Source organism: Hyaena hyaena, unplaced genomic scaffold (assembly GCF_003009895.1).
Source record: "Hyaena hyaena isolate Hyena2069 unplaced genomic scaffold, ASM300989v1 scaffold_1759, whole genome shotgun sequence".
NCBI lineage: Eukaryota > Metazoa > Chordata > Mammalia > Carnivora > Hyaenidae > Hyaena > Hyaena hyaena.
In genome coordinates, this window is record NW_024082398.1 from 168955 (window position 1) to 183681 (window position 14727).

The window sequence follows — 14727 nt, forward strand, 5'->3', positions numbered from 1 at the left end:
CTCATTTTACAGGTTAAAAGAGGGAGGCTAGAGAGGTGAAGTGGTTTGCTGCAAATTATAGCCGCTCTGCTTTACCCCGAATGCCACAGCGACAACGGCTTCTGTGGGTGCCATAGTAACGGGGACACAGATGAGACTTGTAGGAAGTTGGAGGTGTTTATCCAACAAACGCGTGTGGGGCAGTTTTGATGTGCCAGGCAATGTGCTGAAGATATTAAGACAGGTTGTCTTCACAGGGATGAGCTTCTGGCTGGGGCGGACCGTGAGCCACCTGCACCAGGCGGTGGGGGCCCAGGGGGCTGCTGAGGGCTCATGGCTGGGGAGTGGGGGCAGGATTCACTCCGAAAAGTCTGGTCTTGGAGAAAGGGAACTATTTCCCCAGTGGGTGGCAGGCCAAGGTGTGAGAGCGCTTTGAGGTGAGAGCCAGCAAGCAGGGTGTGTGGGAGAGCTCCAGGGAGCCCAGCGTGTGAATTGGGATGCTGGGGTTGTGATCAACTTAGTAAGGGTGGGGGTGGGGGTGGGGCTTACACCTGTAGCGTTTGTCCTGGGTGTCTGTCCATTGTGTTGGAGTACTAGGAACTCAAGTGAAGTAAACAAACATCCCCGAGTGTTCCCAGGGCCAGAAAGCATGCAAAGTGCTTTCACATACGTTATCGAATTTAATTCACGTAGCAGTTAAAAACAATGAAGACCTATCTGGATTGACATGAGACAATCTCTAAGACCCATGTGTAAAAGAAAAGCAAGTGCAGAATTATTTTGTGCTCTGAGTTGTGATCCGTATTAAAGACATACACACACAGACACACACACACACACACACACACATACACGGAGGGTTTTGTCAAGGAAGCAGGGAGCACGAAGTCAGGAAGGTCATGAACGAGGTGTGTCTGCCGTGTGGGAGGCGGCTCAGCAGGCTGAGATCGAACACGTGGTAAGGCTGAGGGTCTTGCCCCCTGCCCGGGGCTGCAGCTCAGAGGACCGTGGAGCTCGTCCTTCTAAACTTAACGTTGGCCCCGATCTCCTGGGCGAGGCTCAGAGATGGCGGAGGGTGGGGAGGTGGGGAAGGGGGTGGGGAGGGAGGTGGTGGGTGGGAAGGGCTGCACCCTCTGGGATGTGGGGACAGACTGGAGGAAGGGAGGGTGTGATAGGCTCTGAGGGAGGGAGTGGGCAGCCTGTCTCCACGGGGCTGGTGGGAAAGCGGGGAACACAGAACACCAGTTGTTTTTCAGGATTTGAATCAAAGTTACACACGCACATAGAAAGTCCACTAACGAGAAGGACCAGTGGAAAAAACTAGAACCCCCACCCCCATCTCTATCACTTTCAGCTCTTAGTTGATACTGCTCTGTGGGGTTTGCCTCCGTGTCTGTAAATGCTGTAAATCCTCTTGCGATTGTAGGGTTATCATCTATTGATTAGCTTTTATCAAAAATACAGCCTTTATTTTTAACCACCAACCTCTCTCAGTCCACAAACAGACCTCTTCACCATCCCCACCATACTCCTTTCCTAGCTGTTTCAGTAATACAGGTAGGTACACTCACACGTTTTTCCATATGTACATAAATAGCTATGTAAACGCACAAATATCCTGCGGGACCACATCAAACGCGGATTCAGGGAGACACTGGCTGAAAGAGACTTTCATTCTACTTGTCTGGTTTAAATTCTTTACAAATGAATGTATACATTAATTACTTGTTCAGTAAAGAAACAAAACCAGAAAACTAATCCATACAACATAGTAAAAGGTAATTATCATTACCCACAGTTTACAGATGCAAAAACAGAAGCCCAGAGATTTAAGTCATTTGTTCGAGCTCTTAAAGCGAGTGCAGCTGGCAGAGCCCACATCAGATCGAACCCTCCGGGAAGTGAGGAGGAGCACAAGGTGTGGGGCCGGAGAGCCCTGGCCCTGGGGGTGGCGTGGGGGCAGAGGGCAGGAACCTGGACGGGAGAGACTCCAGCTCCGGGAGAGGGGGAGTGCAGGAGGCATCACCAGAGGTGCTGGTCTGAAGGAGGCAGCCAGAGCTCCGGGATGGAGAAGAATCGCTAATGGGGAGAAGCGCTGGACCGGAGGACGAAAGGTCATGGCCCGTGTCCTTAGACAGCATCCGCAGAGACCGCAGGTGCCGGGCATCCGCAGTGAGTCACTGGATCCCAGAAACTGATGGTGAGGGTGAGGTCATCCGCCCAAAAGGCAGGGAGCAGAGACAATAAGGCCCTTGGGGTCCAGGGAGCTGAGCCTGTCTGGTCAGAGGCCACTGTCACAAAACAAACAAAGAATTCATATCTAATAGGTTTTCCTCGGGGCTCAAACGAGTAGCTATGGGAGTCATTTGGGAGACTGTGATACCAGGCAGGATGATCAAGAAAACATTCTGGCGAAGAGGACCGACCGCCTGCAGAGTTTCTGCCCCGGGAGAATGGGGAGAATGGGAGATGTCGGCAGAGCAGAAGCCCTGCCCAGGCCGCAGCCAAGGCAGCTGGGCCCCCCTGCTCACGGCCTCCCTGTCCCCTCCCATGGCCTCGTGGGCGCTGACCATGACAGCTGAGGGCAGAGGGTCTGGGTTGGGGGTTGGACACTGCAGATTCACTTGAGACTTGCTCTACTTTACCTTTTAAGGAACTCCTCACAGACACCCCCCCCAGCCCCTATTCATCCTTGCCGCACTCCCCACTGAGGAGGAACGGAGGACTGACAAGTCCCTACAAAGAACCCTACAGGCCTCTTGAGGAGGAAGACTCTCCGGGGGCCCTTCAAGGTCCTTCTGGCCAGACTAAGAGTCAAACTGACCTGAGACAGATTAACAGGAGAAAATGAAATTCAATGTGTGCAATGGGGATCCACACACACATGCAAACTCCAAGAGGCAACATGGGGCTCTGTGAGCTGAGCTGGGATCAGGGTCTGAGGATACAGGGTTAGGAGGACCTCACAGGAAGGCGGTAGATGTTTGGAAAAACAAAGTTTGCCTTATTAAGCAAGTAAGTTTCTTAGGTAAAGAGGAGTCTCTAGTAACAGCTTTCTTCCTAGTACAAGCTCTCCTTTCCTTAAATTTAGGCAGGTGAGGACTAGGAAGAGAGCTTTTCCTGCATTTTGCTGCGTTTTGCTGACTTTAACTCAAAATCACGTTCATGCCTCAGCGGCCCACCTCAGCGCGGCCTGCCCTTGGCCCCTGCACTGGACAGACACTGCCCAGTTGCCAGTGCTGTGTGTTTTTCTTGTCTCTAGGGGAAATCAGTCCAGCTTAACTACGGGTGTGTTTCTGGGGGTCTTTGGCTAGAGGACACTGGTAACGTCCTGGGTTCCGTTCCTCATTCTTTTTTTTTTTTTTTAATTTTTTTTTTTTAATGTTTTATTTATTTCTAGGAGAGAGAGAGAGACAGCGTGAACAGGGGAGGGTCAGAGAGAGGGAGTCACAGACTGAAACAGGCTCCAGGCTCTGAGCTGGCAGTCAGCACAGAGCCCGACGCGGGGCTCGAACCCACGAACCGCGAGATCATGACCTAAGCGAAAGTCGGACGCTTAACCGACTAAGCCACCCAGGCGCCCCCCGTTCCTCATTCTTACGCTGTGGGATCCACGTTGAGGGTCTGGACCCAGGCCATGTGGGCGAAGATGGCATAAAAGCCAGAAGTGCTGTCACAAGGGACAGAACCAGTTATGCAGTCACTCAACAAGTATTTACGGGCCACCCACATGCACCACAGACTGTTCCAGGTGCCAAGGACAAGAGGCAAATAGAGTGGGAGCCCTGATTTTGGGGGAAGCTCTCAGATGGTTGTGGTTCGTGGAGAGAGTGTGGTGATTGAGGTAAGGCTCATGAAGGAGGTCCTGCACCAGGCCAGTCAGTGACCCTAGCAGGATGTCAGAAAAGGCTTTCTGGGGACAATCTCATGAGAAGGGATGAGAGCTGGTCAGGGAGACAGCACACAGCATGGGGGACAGGGATGCTCACATACAGCCAGCATCTTACCTGAGTGAAAACCAGGAGGCCGTTTGGGGGACAGGGAGCTTAGGCTGGGGGTGCATACACATCACCGTATGGAGTTGGGGCTTTATCCTTCAGCAAAAGGGAGCATCACTGACAGTCCATTCAAAGTTCAATGAAGTCCTCACGTGATCAGATTATCTTTTAGGAAGTCACTTCATTGCCTGAAACGTACTATAAAATGCATACAATCATGGACGCACTGATGGATGGAGACAGGGAAGGGTAGGTGGGAGCATCCGATAAGGCCACTGCAGTCAAATGGTGATGACAGAATCCAGGGGATGGATCACTGTAAAACCCTTTCAGGTCTTCTGTCTGAGAATTTTCATAAGAAGATTTTGGGCGCAAAGGACATTGGCTTCAGTCACGGAACACGATGGAGCCGTGGTTGAGACACAGATGAGGGCTGAGCACCTGCTCTGGGCAGTGGCAGATGGTCCAGGCATCTGGAGGGAGCAGTGTGTGCAGCTGAGGCAGGGCCAGCCCCCCAGGTTGGGGTCCCAGGACTGTCCTAGTGAGGAAGAGGAAGGAGGGGCTGAGGGCAACACCAGGTCGGAGGAGAGCACAGGGCGGTGGAGACACATGGGTAAGGCACACAATGAGCTGGTGAACGAGGAGTGTCTTCTGGAACATGCTTTGCCACTCTCAGACACCTGGCTCCTCTCCGTGTCCTCCTCTCACAGATACCCCGGCTCTTGCACACTGTCCCTCCCTGGGGAGGCCTCTCCCGCCCCCTGTGCTGCCCCAACCACCACCATGCTGCTTGCTCTTTCGCTGTTTGAAGACCACCTCTCTCCTCTCTCTGGTTCCCCAGTCCCTCCCAATGTCCAAACTGGGCCCTTCCTGCAGAAGGCTTCCTCTGTGCCCCTCTGCCTGTGTCTTCCTTTCCCCATCTCAGCTTCCCTCAGATCTCCGCCTTGGCCCTCTTTATACCCACACTTCCCGCTGGCTGTTAGGGGGACTTACATACCGGCTGAGCTGTGTGTTCCCAAAAGATACGTTCAAGTCCTGACTTACGAATGGGTTGTTGTTTGGAAATAGGGTCTTTCAGGTATAAGGGTTAGGGTGGACCGGACACCTTGTCCAGCACCACTGGTAGCCTTGTGAGAGGAGACAGATTTGGGCACATGGACACCGAGGAGATGGCCGTGTGCAGATGCAGGCATATGCTGCTGCAATGTCCCCACGAGCCAAGAACTCCCAGAACACCCAGCAAGCAGCAGAAGCCACAAGAGGCTTGGAAGGGCCCCTTGCCAGCCCCTCTTGAGGGAGCTGAGAGAGACAGGTCTCTCATGTTCGCAGCAGCTCTGGGGGACAAGAAGGCAGCCAGGTGTCAGGACAGGAGGCAGTACCACAGAAAAGTTATTGTTTCTTATAACCATACTGTCCTGCATTTGGGGGGGAGTTTTTTGCTTTCAAGATGGCCTAAAAAATCTGAGTTTGAGCATTCGAGTCCTGTCTGGAATGCTGGAATGTTGTGAGGGGTACATAAAAAGGTGTCTACCAAACTGTTGTAGCCGGTTGTTAACAGTGCTGTTGTAAGCGTGCGCGGGGCAGAAACTACCACACCGGGGAAAGGAGATCCAGGCCCTGGGCGTCACTAACCACCTGCCTTCCCAGCCACAGCACGGGACAGTGCCTGGATCCTCTTCAGGTCTCAGTAAGAGCTAACCAGTGCTCCCCCCACCCCAGGGATGGAAGAGGGTGAAGTCAGAGTCAGGTTCATTTCCAAATATTGACATTTGGCAGAACGTTTTAATTTCTTAAAAGTGTCAACCTTTTTATTACAGAAAGTTTCAAACATACATAAAGAAGAGAAAATAATATGATGAACTCTGGTACACACACTACCCCTTCAGCAGTGATCAACTCATGACCAATTTTGTTTTCCAATAACCTCCTACTCATCCACACCCCGTTCACACCCCGTGTTATTTTTAAGCAAATCCCACACATAATCTTTCATTGATGAAAACTTTAGTTTGCAAACAAAAACATCTTTTTAAAAAGGTACAGTGATCACATCTTTAAAATGCACAGTTCTTTAATATAAATGTAGAGTCAATGTTCACATTTATTTTTTTAAGTTTTCTTATTTTGAGAGAGACAGAGTGTGCTCGCACAAATCCGGGAGGGGCAGAGAGAAGGAGACAGAATCCCAAGCAGGATCTGAGAGCCATCTGCGCAGAGCCTGATATGAAGCTGCAACCCACACTCTGTGAGATCCTGAGTCACTTTTGATGTGACCCCAGTAGCCTTCTCACAATCTGGGGCAACAAGATGTCCCAGGGTCACCTTGTATATTCTTCTCCCAGATGGAGGATTATCTAGGTCTCGGAGGACCTCTTTTCCTTCCAGGGGGTGGTGGTACTCTATGGATATATGCTTGCTCAGTGCACTCAGTTAGGGCATAATTAGTGGCCTTCTTATAAACAGAGCTAAGAAACACATTTTGTCATTTTTAAGAGAAAATACATTATGAGTTTATATTGATTTTTTCCTTCAAATTTTGAATTACTGTGCTTTATTTTTCTTCTTTTATGTCATAAGAGAAAACCTAATCTTTCCTTTTATGCTGAAAATCTTGGTTTCTAGTAACATTAACATAATGACTCATTTTCTTTGTTTTTTAAAATAATTTTTTAATGTTTATTTATTATTGAGACAGAGAAAAACAGAGCATGAATGGGGGAGGGGCAGAGAGAGAGGGAGTCACAGACTGAAACAGGCTCCAGGCACTGAGCTGTCAGCACAAAGCCCGACGCGGGGCTCGAACCCACGAACCGTGAGATCATGACCCGAGCCGAAGTCAGACGCTTAACCGACTGAGCCACCTAGGGGCCCCTCATTTTCTTTGTTCTACTATGTGTTTGTATATATATGTGCATACATAATTGATTCAGAATAACAGCAGTAATTACCAAGATGATAAATGAAAAAATTAAGTTTTATTTGCTACTCTTTTTGTTGTCAGAATATATCCTACTAAGGATATCCAGTCACATTAGTGCATTTTATTTTTACCTATTTAGTTATTTATTAAAATTAAAATTAAATGAAATTAAATTTTAATGTTTATTTTTGAGAGAGACAGAGAAAGCAAGCAGGGGAGCAGCAGAGAGAGAGGGAGACACAGACTCTGAAGCAGGCTCCAGTCTCTGAGCTGTCAGCACAGAGCCCAAGGAGGGGCTTGAATTCCTGAACTGTGAGATCATGACCTGAGCCAAAGTCAGATGCTTAAGTGACTGAGCCACCCAGATACCCCTTTATTTATTTATTTTTAAAGTCTATTTATTTATTTTTGAAAGAGAAAGAGAGAGCAGAGGAGGGGCAGAGAGAGAGAGAAAGAGAGAGAGAGAGAGAGAGAGAGAGAGAGAGAGAGAATCCGGAGCAGGCTCTAAGCTGTCAGCACAGAGTGCAAAGTGGGGCTCAATCTCATGAATGATGAGATCATGACCTGAGCCAAAACCAAGGGTCAGAAGCCTAACCAAGTGAGCCCCGCAAATGCCCCCATTACTGCAGTTTGAAGTCACTTAAAATAAGTCCTCACTGGGTTTTTAAGCTACCAGTTACATACACAATTTCAGTGTGTTTTGTTTTAATTTAATTTAATTTTGTAATGATGTAAAACATTTACATGTTTCCAAAGTCAAATATACGGACAAGGTACATGCAGAAAAGACCGATTATCATCTCCCACCTGGTTTTCCTCCCCCCATAGGTAACTACCTTTGTTAGCCTTTCAAATATACTTCCACTAATAATAATAAAAAAATAAGTGATGAGCTAGTGTGGAGCAAGCTGAGGGCAAACTGCAGGCTAACAGCACCCCAACCCCCCAGGGTGGGACATGTGAGATATTCCTTGGACACTCCCAGCTACCCAAAAACAAGAAAGGACAAAGAAAAAAAAAAACCCCACAAATGATTAAACTGATAAGAGTCTCCACCAGGCAATCCCATCAATAGCCTAAAGTCCAGGAATTCCCTACTGTCTTAACATTAGCGCTTTGCTAGAGGGAAAACCACCTTAGCGTAGCTAGGCCTCCAGTAAGTCTTGAGCATGTGAAAATCTCTTTGGAACCCCTTCTTGACTCTATCTCCCCCAACTCCGTAAAAAGGTCACCACCCTTTCCCCCAACCCCAGTGCAGCTCTGCCTGCCTGTGTGTCCTGTCCCTGTGCTTTCATAAAGTCACCTTTTTATACCAACGACGCCTTGAAGAATTCTTTCTAGGTGGTTGGCTCCAAACTCCACGACCCCTCCATCACCCCAAAACCTCATCAATAAGTATAAGCAAACAAGTATGTATATTTACATCTACCTTAGGTATCTGTTCTCCACCTTGTTTGTTTGTTTTTCCACTTAATATATCCTGGAGGTCATCCTAGAATAAGGCAGATACTCTTCATTGGCAAACTGGATAGAAGGTGAGGGGGTGGACTCGGCTGAGTCGCCTGGAGACACCATGTCCAGTGTCTCGTTTTTCAGACCCTCAGGAAGGATGAGATCCAGACGGGCCCAGGGCTGCACTCAGTGTCACACGGGGGCCTGGGGAAATGAGGCGACAGAGGAGAAAAGGGGGCCCGGTCTGCTGCCCAGTCCTCTGCGCCTGCGAATCCACCAGGAAGCAGGCGGATGCTCTCTTCGGGCATGTCTTCACCCAGCACCTGCCGATTTCCACTGGGCTTGTGTCCACTCCGCTCACTCCTATTACAAGATGTGCTGCAGCGACCGGCCTTGCGGAGGGTCTTTTCCAGCATTTCAGGCTTTCTTGTCCACACAGGCATCGTGGGGGAAAGGAGACTGGAAAGAAGAAACGTTTACGGCCGGGCCAGAGACGTCAGGCAGGCCTGGCCGCGGGAGCGAAGAGCGGAACCCTCCTGGGGCTCCGGGAGCCTGGCTTGCGCCCCGCCAGCTGCGCGCTTCTCGGCGTGAGTGGATAGCGGGGAGGAGGGGACAGGAAGGCGGAGGAATCACCCTAGGGCGCAGGACCTGTGGGCGCCGCGAAACAGGAGCCCGCAAAAGGGAAGAAGGCGTGGAAGGTGCGGATGGAAGACCGGGCTGGGGCGGGAACCTGCGAGCTGGGGACGCCCTCCCCAGGGAGCCCCGCCCGGAGCCAGCCGGAGGCCGCGCTCGGAGCTCCGCCTCCCGGGCTTGGGACCGGAGGGGGGGGGGGCGTCCGCAGGGGCGTCCGAGAGCCGCCGTCTCCAGACCCTGGGGGATGGCGGGGTCCGGGGGAGCTGAGGCCGCTTCCGGAGTCGGGGGGCTGCGGGCAGAGGAGGGGGAGAACCGGGGACGCCCGGGGTACAGCGGTGCAGCCCCCTGGCTCCGAGCTCCCTCTGGGTGCAGCCGGAGAGAGGCGTCGCTGTCCAGCCAGGCGCCCTCCGCCTCCTCGACACCCGTCTCCAGAGGTCACCACGCGCCGCTCTGCGGTGCAGGGCGGGGCGCGCCCCCTGGTGGGCGGACCGTTTCAACACCCCGAGCCGAGCCGTCTCGTGTCTCCTGTTCCTTCCTCTCTTCCCGGGCCCCTGGGTCTCACAGGCAGCAAATGCACGAGGTGTCGGGGCTCGGACTTCCTGAACCCTCAGAGACAGGGATGCGTGGAGGACGGCGAGGTGTTCAGGCTCGAGCCCGCGTCCGCCGTCCACACGGCGGGCGCTGCAGCTCGGGCGAGCGCTAGGAAGGGAGGCCCCCTTCCGCCTCTCACGGCGGCACTGGTTCTTCCCTGCTGGCCGAGGGGGCGGCTGCGGCCCAGGCTACGTGGGGTTAGCGGTCCCGGGGCCGCTCAGTACGACGGGGGGAGCAGAGAGGACCCGGCTCTGAAATCGGTTAATCCACCGGCGCGGCGGCGCCCGGGCAGCCGCGGTGCGGGGTGGGGCGCCGGGCGCCCAGGTCGTCTCTCCCCGGGGATTCCGCAGGTGGCTGCTGTGGGGACGCGTCCCCGAAGGGCCCGGCCCAGAGGGGTGGGCTTCCCAGCAAGGAAGGCCCACAGGACGGGGCCTAACGGTGACGTGAGTAATTTACTGTTTCCACTTACAGTGGTTGTTGATAAGGAGTTAGTATTCCCATCTTGGTTTTTTTCCTTAAATAGCTTATTGTCACGTTGGTTTCCATGTAACACCCAGTGCTCATCCCCAGCAGTGCCCCCTCCGTGCCCATCCGCCCCTGGAATGCTGAGAACACGAGGGCTGACGGGTCCGGGGAGAGGGGAGGGGTGGGGCGCGCGGTGCTCCCGGCTGGCTGATAGTCCCTCTCTCCCTGGGTGCTCCCTTCTCCTGTGAACCGGGGGGCTCCGCGGGGCTCCGTTTCCTTCAGAGCATGTCTGCTACAGGGTTTGTTCCACGGTTACTCTAAGGCTCACTTGAAACATCTTGTAGATGTGATGGTCTGCTTCAGCCTGATAACAGCTTTTTAATCACATACAAAACTCTACCCTTTACTCCCCCTTCTGTTTTTTGATGCCACAATTTGCATATTTTTATTGTGTATCCATTAACCAGTTACTGTAGTTCTAGTTGTTCTTTAATACTTTGTCCTTAAAAAATTTTTTTTAAACATTTATTTATTTCTGAGAGACAGAGTGAGACAGAGTGTGAGCGGAGGAGGGGCAGAGAGAGAAGGAGACACAGAATCCAAAGGAGGCACCAGGCTCTTAGCAAACGTTCAGCACAGAGCCCCACGCGGGGCTTGAACCCACGAACCCCGAGATCATGACCTGAGCCTAAGTCGGACACTTAACTGACTGAGCCACCCAGGCGCCCCTAAAAATTTTTTTAGTGTTTATTTTTGAGAGACAGTATGACCAGGGGAGGGGCACAGAGAGAGGGAGACACAGAATCTGAAGCAGGCTCCAGGCTCTGAGCTGTCAGCACAGAGCCCGATGCGCGGCTTGAACCCACGAACCGGGAGATCATGACTTGAGCTGAAGTTAGCCACTCTGCCAACTGAGCCACCCAGGTGCCCCAATACTTGTGTTCTTTAGGGGCGCCTGGGTGGTTCAGTTGGTTAAACATCAGACTCTTGATTTAGATTCAGGTCATGATCTCACAGTTCGTGAGATTGAGCCCCACATCGGGCTCTGCGGTAAAGGTGTGCAGCCTGCTTGAGATTCTCTCTCCTCTCTTTCTGCTCCTCCCCAACTTGTGCTGTCAAAATAGATAAACTTAACAAATAATACTTTTGTCTTTTAACCTTTATGCTGGTGTTAAGTGGTGAACACATCGCTGAGTTATGTTGTGAGGATATTCTGAATCTGACTATGCGTGTATCTTTCCCAGTGTGCTGTACATTTTCATATATCTTCATGTTACCCACTGGTGGTCCTTCCTTTCTGCCTTGAGCGACCAAGCCTCTGGTCGAAAACCACGCATCTGTATGTGTTCACATGGTAGGTCTCAAACAGTAACAAGTAAGGTCATTTATAGACATCTGCAAACACACCAAGTACTGCACAGGGCCGTGGCTCCACGAGTATGTGACAGGGGACAGTGCACGCCTTGGCACACGCTCAGTGTGTGAGTGCATTTGCTCTTGGGGACAGAGGGACAGGGGCAGAGCCCCCAATATGTCTCTAACGTTTCATTTGATTTGACAAAAATCTGAAGCAAATACAGCAAAATGTTTACATTTGTTAATTGTAGCTTATGGTTACAAGGGTGCTGATTACCACTTTCTATTCTTTTCCATATTGTTTCCAAAATAAAACAATTTAGTTAAAAATATAAGAAATGAATATAGGATTTAACAGATATTAAAAAGCAATTCTTGTTTTCTTTAAATGTTTTATTTATTTCTAAGGAGAGAGAGAGAGACAGCGTGAGCAGGGGAGGGTCAGAGAGAGAGGGAGTCACAGACTGAAACAGGCTCCAGGCTCTGAGCTGGCAGTCAGCACAGAGCCCGATGCGGGGCTCGAACCCGCGAACCGCGAGATCATGACCTAACCGAAAGTTGGACGCTTAACCGACTAAGCCACCCAGGCGCCCCTAAAAAGCAATTCTTAACTTTTAAAATAAAGAAGTTCAAACTCCCTACTACTCAGGAAAATACAAATAATGAGATATAGACATAATAATGAAATAAAACTTCGTACTCCCAGATTGGCAACTTTTAAAAAAAATTTCCAAAGCTGATAAGGATGTGGAAAAAAAGGGCCCTTCATACATTGCTGGTAGGAATGTGAACGATCACTGTCTTATATCAGAAAGCCTGAAGGCAAATGATACAAAATGCAATCAACTGGCAACTGGAAAGCATGTTATAGGAAAAGTAAAATGTAAGCCAGAGTTTAAAAAGGGTTTCAGACTCCAGGTAAGTCAAGGACTGTGGAGTATAAATAAGGTAAGGAGACAGAGACACCCTGTACCTAGTTTCCTTAGGAGAGAGAGACTGTGTGCAGTTAAAAATAGGAATTAGAAATGGAAATAAATAAAAACAGGTCTGTTTAAAATACGTTGATGATTAAAATGAGTTGGTAGATTGGGTGAGGTTATCATATGACCCCACTTAACAGAGAGTACAAAGTTTAAAGTCCTCTACAAAAAATCAGGCATGTGAAAACAAACAAGAAAGAAAAATAACCCTAAAAATAAATGCATGAAGTAATAAAGTCAGTTTATAAGTAATAGTTGATGCATACAATATAACATGGGCCCGAATTGCTCACAAGCAACATTACTTATGGAATTTTTAAAAATCCAACAAAATTTGATATTCCTTTTCTTCCTTGGAGAGACCCATTAAAAGACATGAGCATAAATGTAGGGGCGGCTAGGCCAGTGCAGGTGGGGACACCCCTGGCTTGCTCCCTCTTGCTGGGAGAACCAACCTCCCCCCGCCCCCATGCCTGAACCCCCTGCCCGACCTGAGGTTCAGGGGTGGGGTGAAGGAGGGCAGAATCCAGAGGGACCTGGTCCTTACTTGACTCATTTGTTCAGTTTTATTTAAAAAAATTTTTTTTAAATTAAGTTAAAAAAAAATTTTTTAATGTCTTATTTCTGAGAGAGAGAGAGAGACAGCATGAGCAGGGGAGGGGCAGAGAGAGAGGGAGACACAGAATCTGAAATGGGCTCCAGGCTCTGAGCTGTCAGCACAGAGCCCGACGCGGGGCTCGAACCCACGAACCGTGAGATCATGACCTGAGCCTAAGTCGGACGCTTAGCCAACTGAGCCACCCAGGCGCCTCTTTAATTTTTAAATTTTAATTCTAGTTAGTTAACATACAGTGTGATATTATGTAATATTAGTTACAGGTGTACAATATGGTGATTCCACACATCCGTACAATACCCAGTGCTCATCACCCGTGCACCATAATCCCCATCACTTATCCCCCTCCATCCCCCCGGTCATCACCAGTGTGCTTTTTGTAGTTAAGAGTCTGTTTCTTGGTTTGCCTCTCTCTCTCTACTTCCCTTTGTTCATTGGTTTTGTTTCTTAAATTCCACACATGAGTGAAATCATAAAGAGTTAGTATCCACAATATGTTAAGAACTTGAATAACAGTTATTAGTTTCCTGTGTGTCCTCTCACTGTGTCTTTATAAAAGAAGAGAATCAAGTATATATTTGTAATTCTCCCTTTTATTAAGCAAAAATTTGCACAGTAAACACTGTTGTATCTTCACTTAACAATATAGCCTAAAGACTTCTGTCAGGGCTGGAACGCATGTCTTGCTTCCAGAAGATCTGGGCTCGGAGACGCCCTCCTCACCAGGCTCAGTGCGCAGGCCAGAGCCCGAGAATTCTGGCTTCGGTGTAGCACCAGCGTTGGGGGTGCCCTGGGGCACCCGGCCCCTGATAGGTCTCAGTTTGCAGACCAGGATGTGACGCAGAGATTGGAGCCGGGCCAGCTCTAGAGGCGGAGAGGGGAGCCAAACAGGAAACACACAGTGGTGCTAATGATGCATTAAAAACCTGTAAGTGAACCAAGATTTCCAAAGGCTCCGCATCTAAGCAAAGCTTCCCGTTCCATCGCTTTGGGCTCAGCCGTCCCTAGAGCTCTTGCTAAGTGGGCAGGAACAGGGGTGACTTGAAGGGCTGAGGTCCCTCAGGGAAAAAGTTCAGAGGCCGGTTTTCTGAGGCTGCCCCCTCTTGTGGGAAATCAAGTGTTAATCTTCTCCAGAGTCACTTACTGAACCTGCTCGGTGTCCACCCTCAGGGGCTGGGGGGCGAGTCTCTGCACATGAAGGTTCCACGTGGCTGCTCTGCAGGGGCCCAGGGTCGCAGGTCTGCGGTGGTCGAAGGCCAGGGGCTGGTTGCCGGTACTCCGCGGGGCGGCGGCTCAGCGGCGTGAGTGGCTGAGTGTAGGGTGGCCGGGTGGCCGTGGTCAGGTGGCCGTCTGTCGTTGGGGGGGGCGGGCTGTGGTCGGGTGGCAGTTGGGAACGTTGGGGTGGTTGGGGCGCGGATGGCGGGTGGACGCGCGCAAGAATGAGCTGGGCGTGTATCCTCAGTGCGAGGGGGACTGAGGGCGTTTAAAAAACAATGGATTTGGGGACTATCCTGATTATACTGCCCCACTTTCAGTGGAGGCAGAACGTTGCCTGGAACTCGGCAGGTGCGTGGGTAGGACGGAAAACTGCGCGGAGCGTGGGCCCGAACGCGGTGGTGGGCTCAAGTGGCGCTACACACCGCCACTGGCCACCGCACGTGCCGCAGTGCACCAGCCACTGAGCACCTGCCGCTGCGCCCCCACTGAGCACCTGCCGCTGCGCCCCCACTGAGCGCC

General features: G+C 50.8%; 1 protein-coding gene across 1 annotated transcript in view; it reads left to right on the top strand.

The window, feature by feature from the left end:
• TRIM40 (tripartite motif containing 40) overlaps positions 1 to 14727 on the top strand; it is a 35872-nt gene that overhangs the window by 10624 nt on the left and 10521 nt on the right. The window contains exons 4-6 of the mRNA XM_039224757.1: positions 8789 to 8936; positions 9018 to 9839; positions 9894 to 10016. Of these exons, the coding sequence (XP_039080688.1) occupies positions 8789 to 8936; positions 9018 to 9839; positions 9894 to 10016 (1093 nt within the window). The remainder of the gene's footprint in view (positions 1 to 8788; positions 8937 to 9017; positions 9840 to 9893; positions 10017 to 14727) is intronic.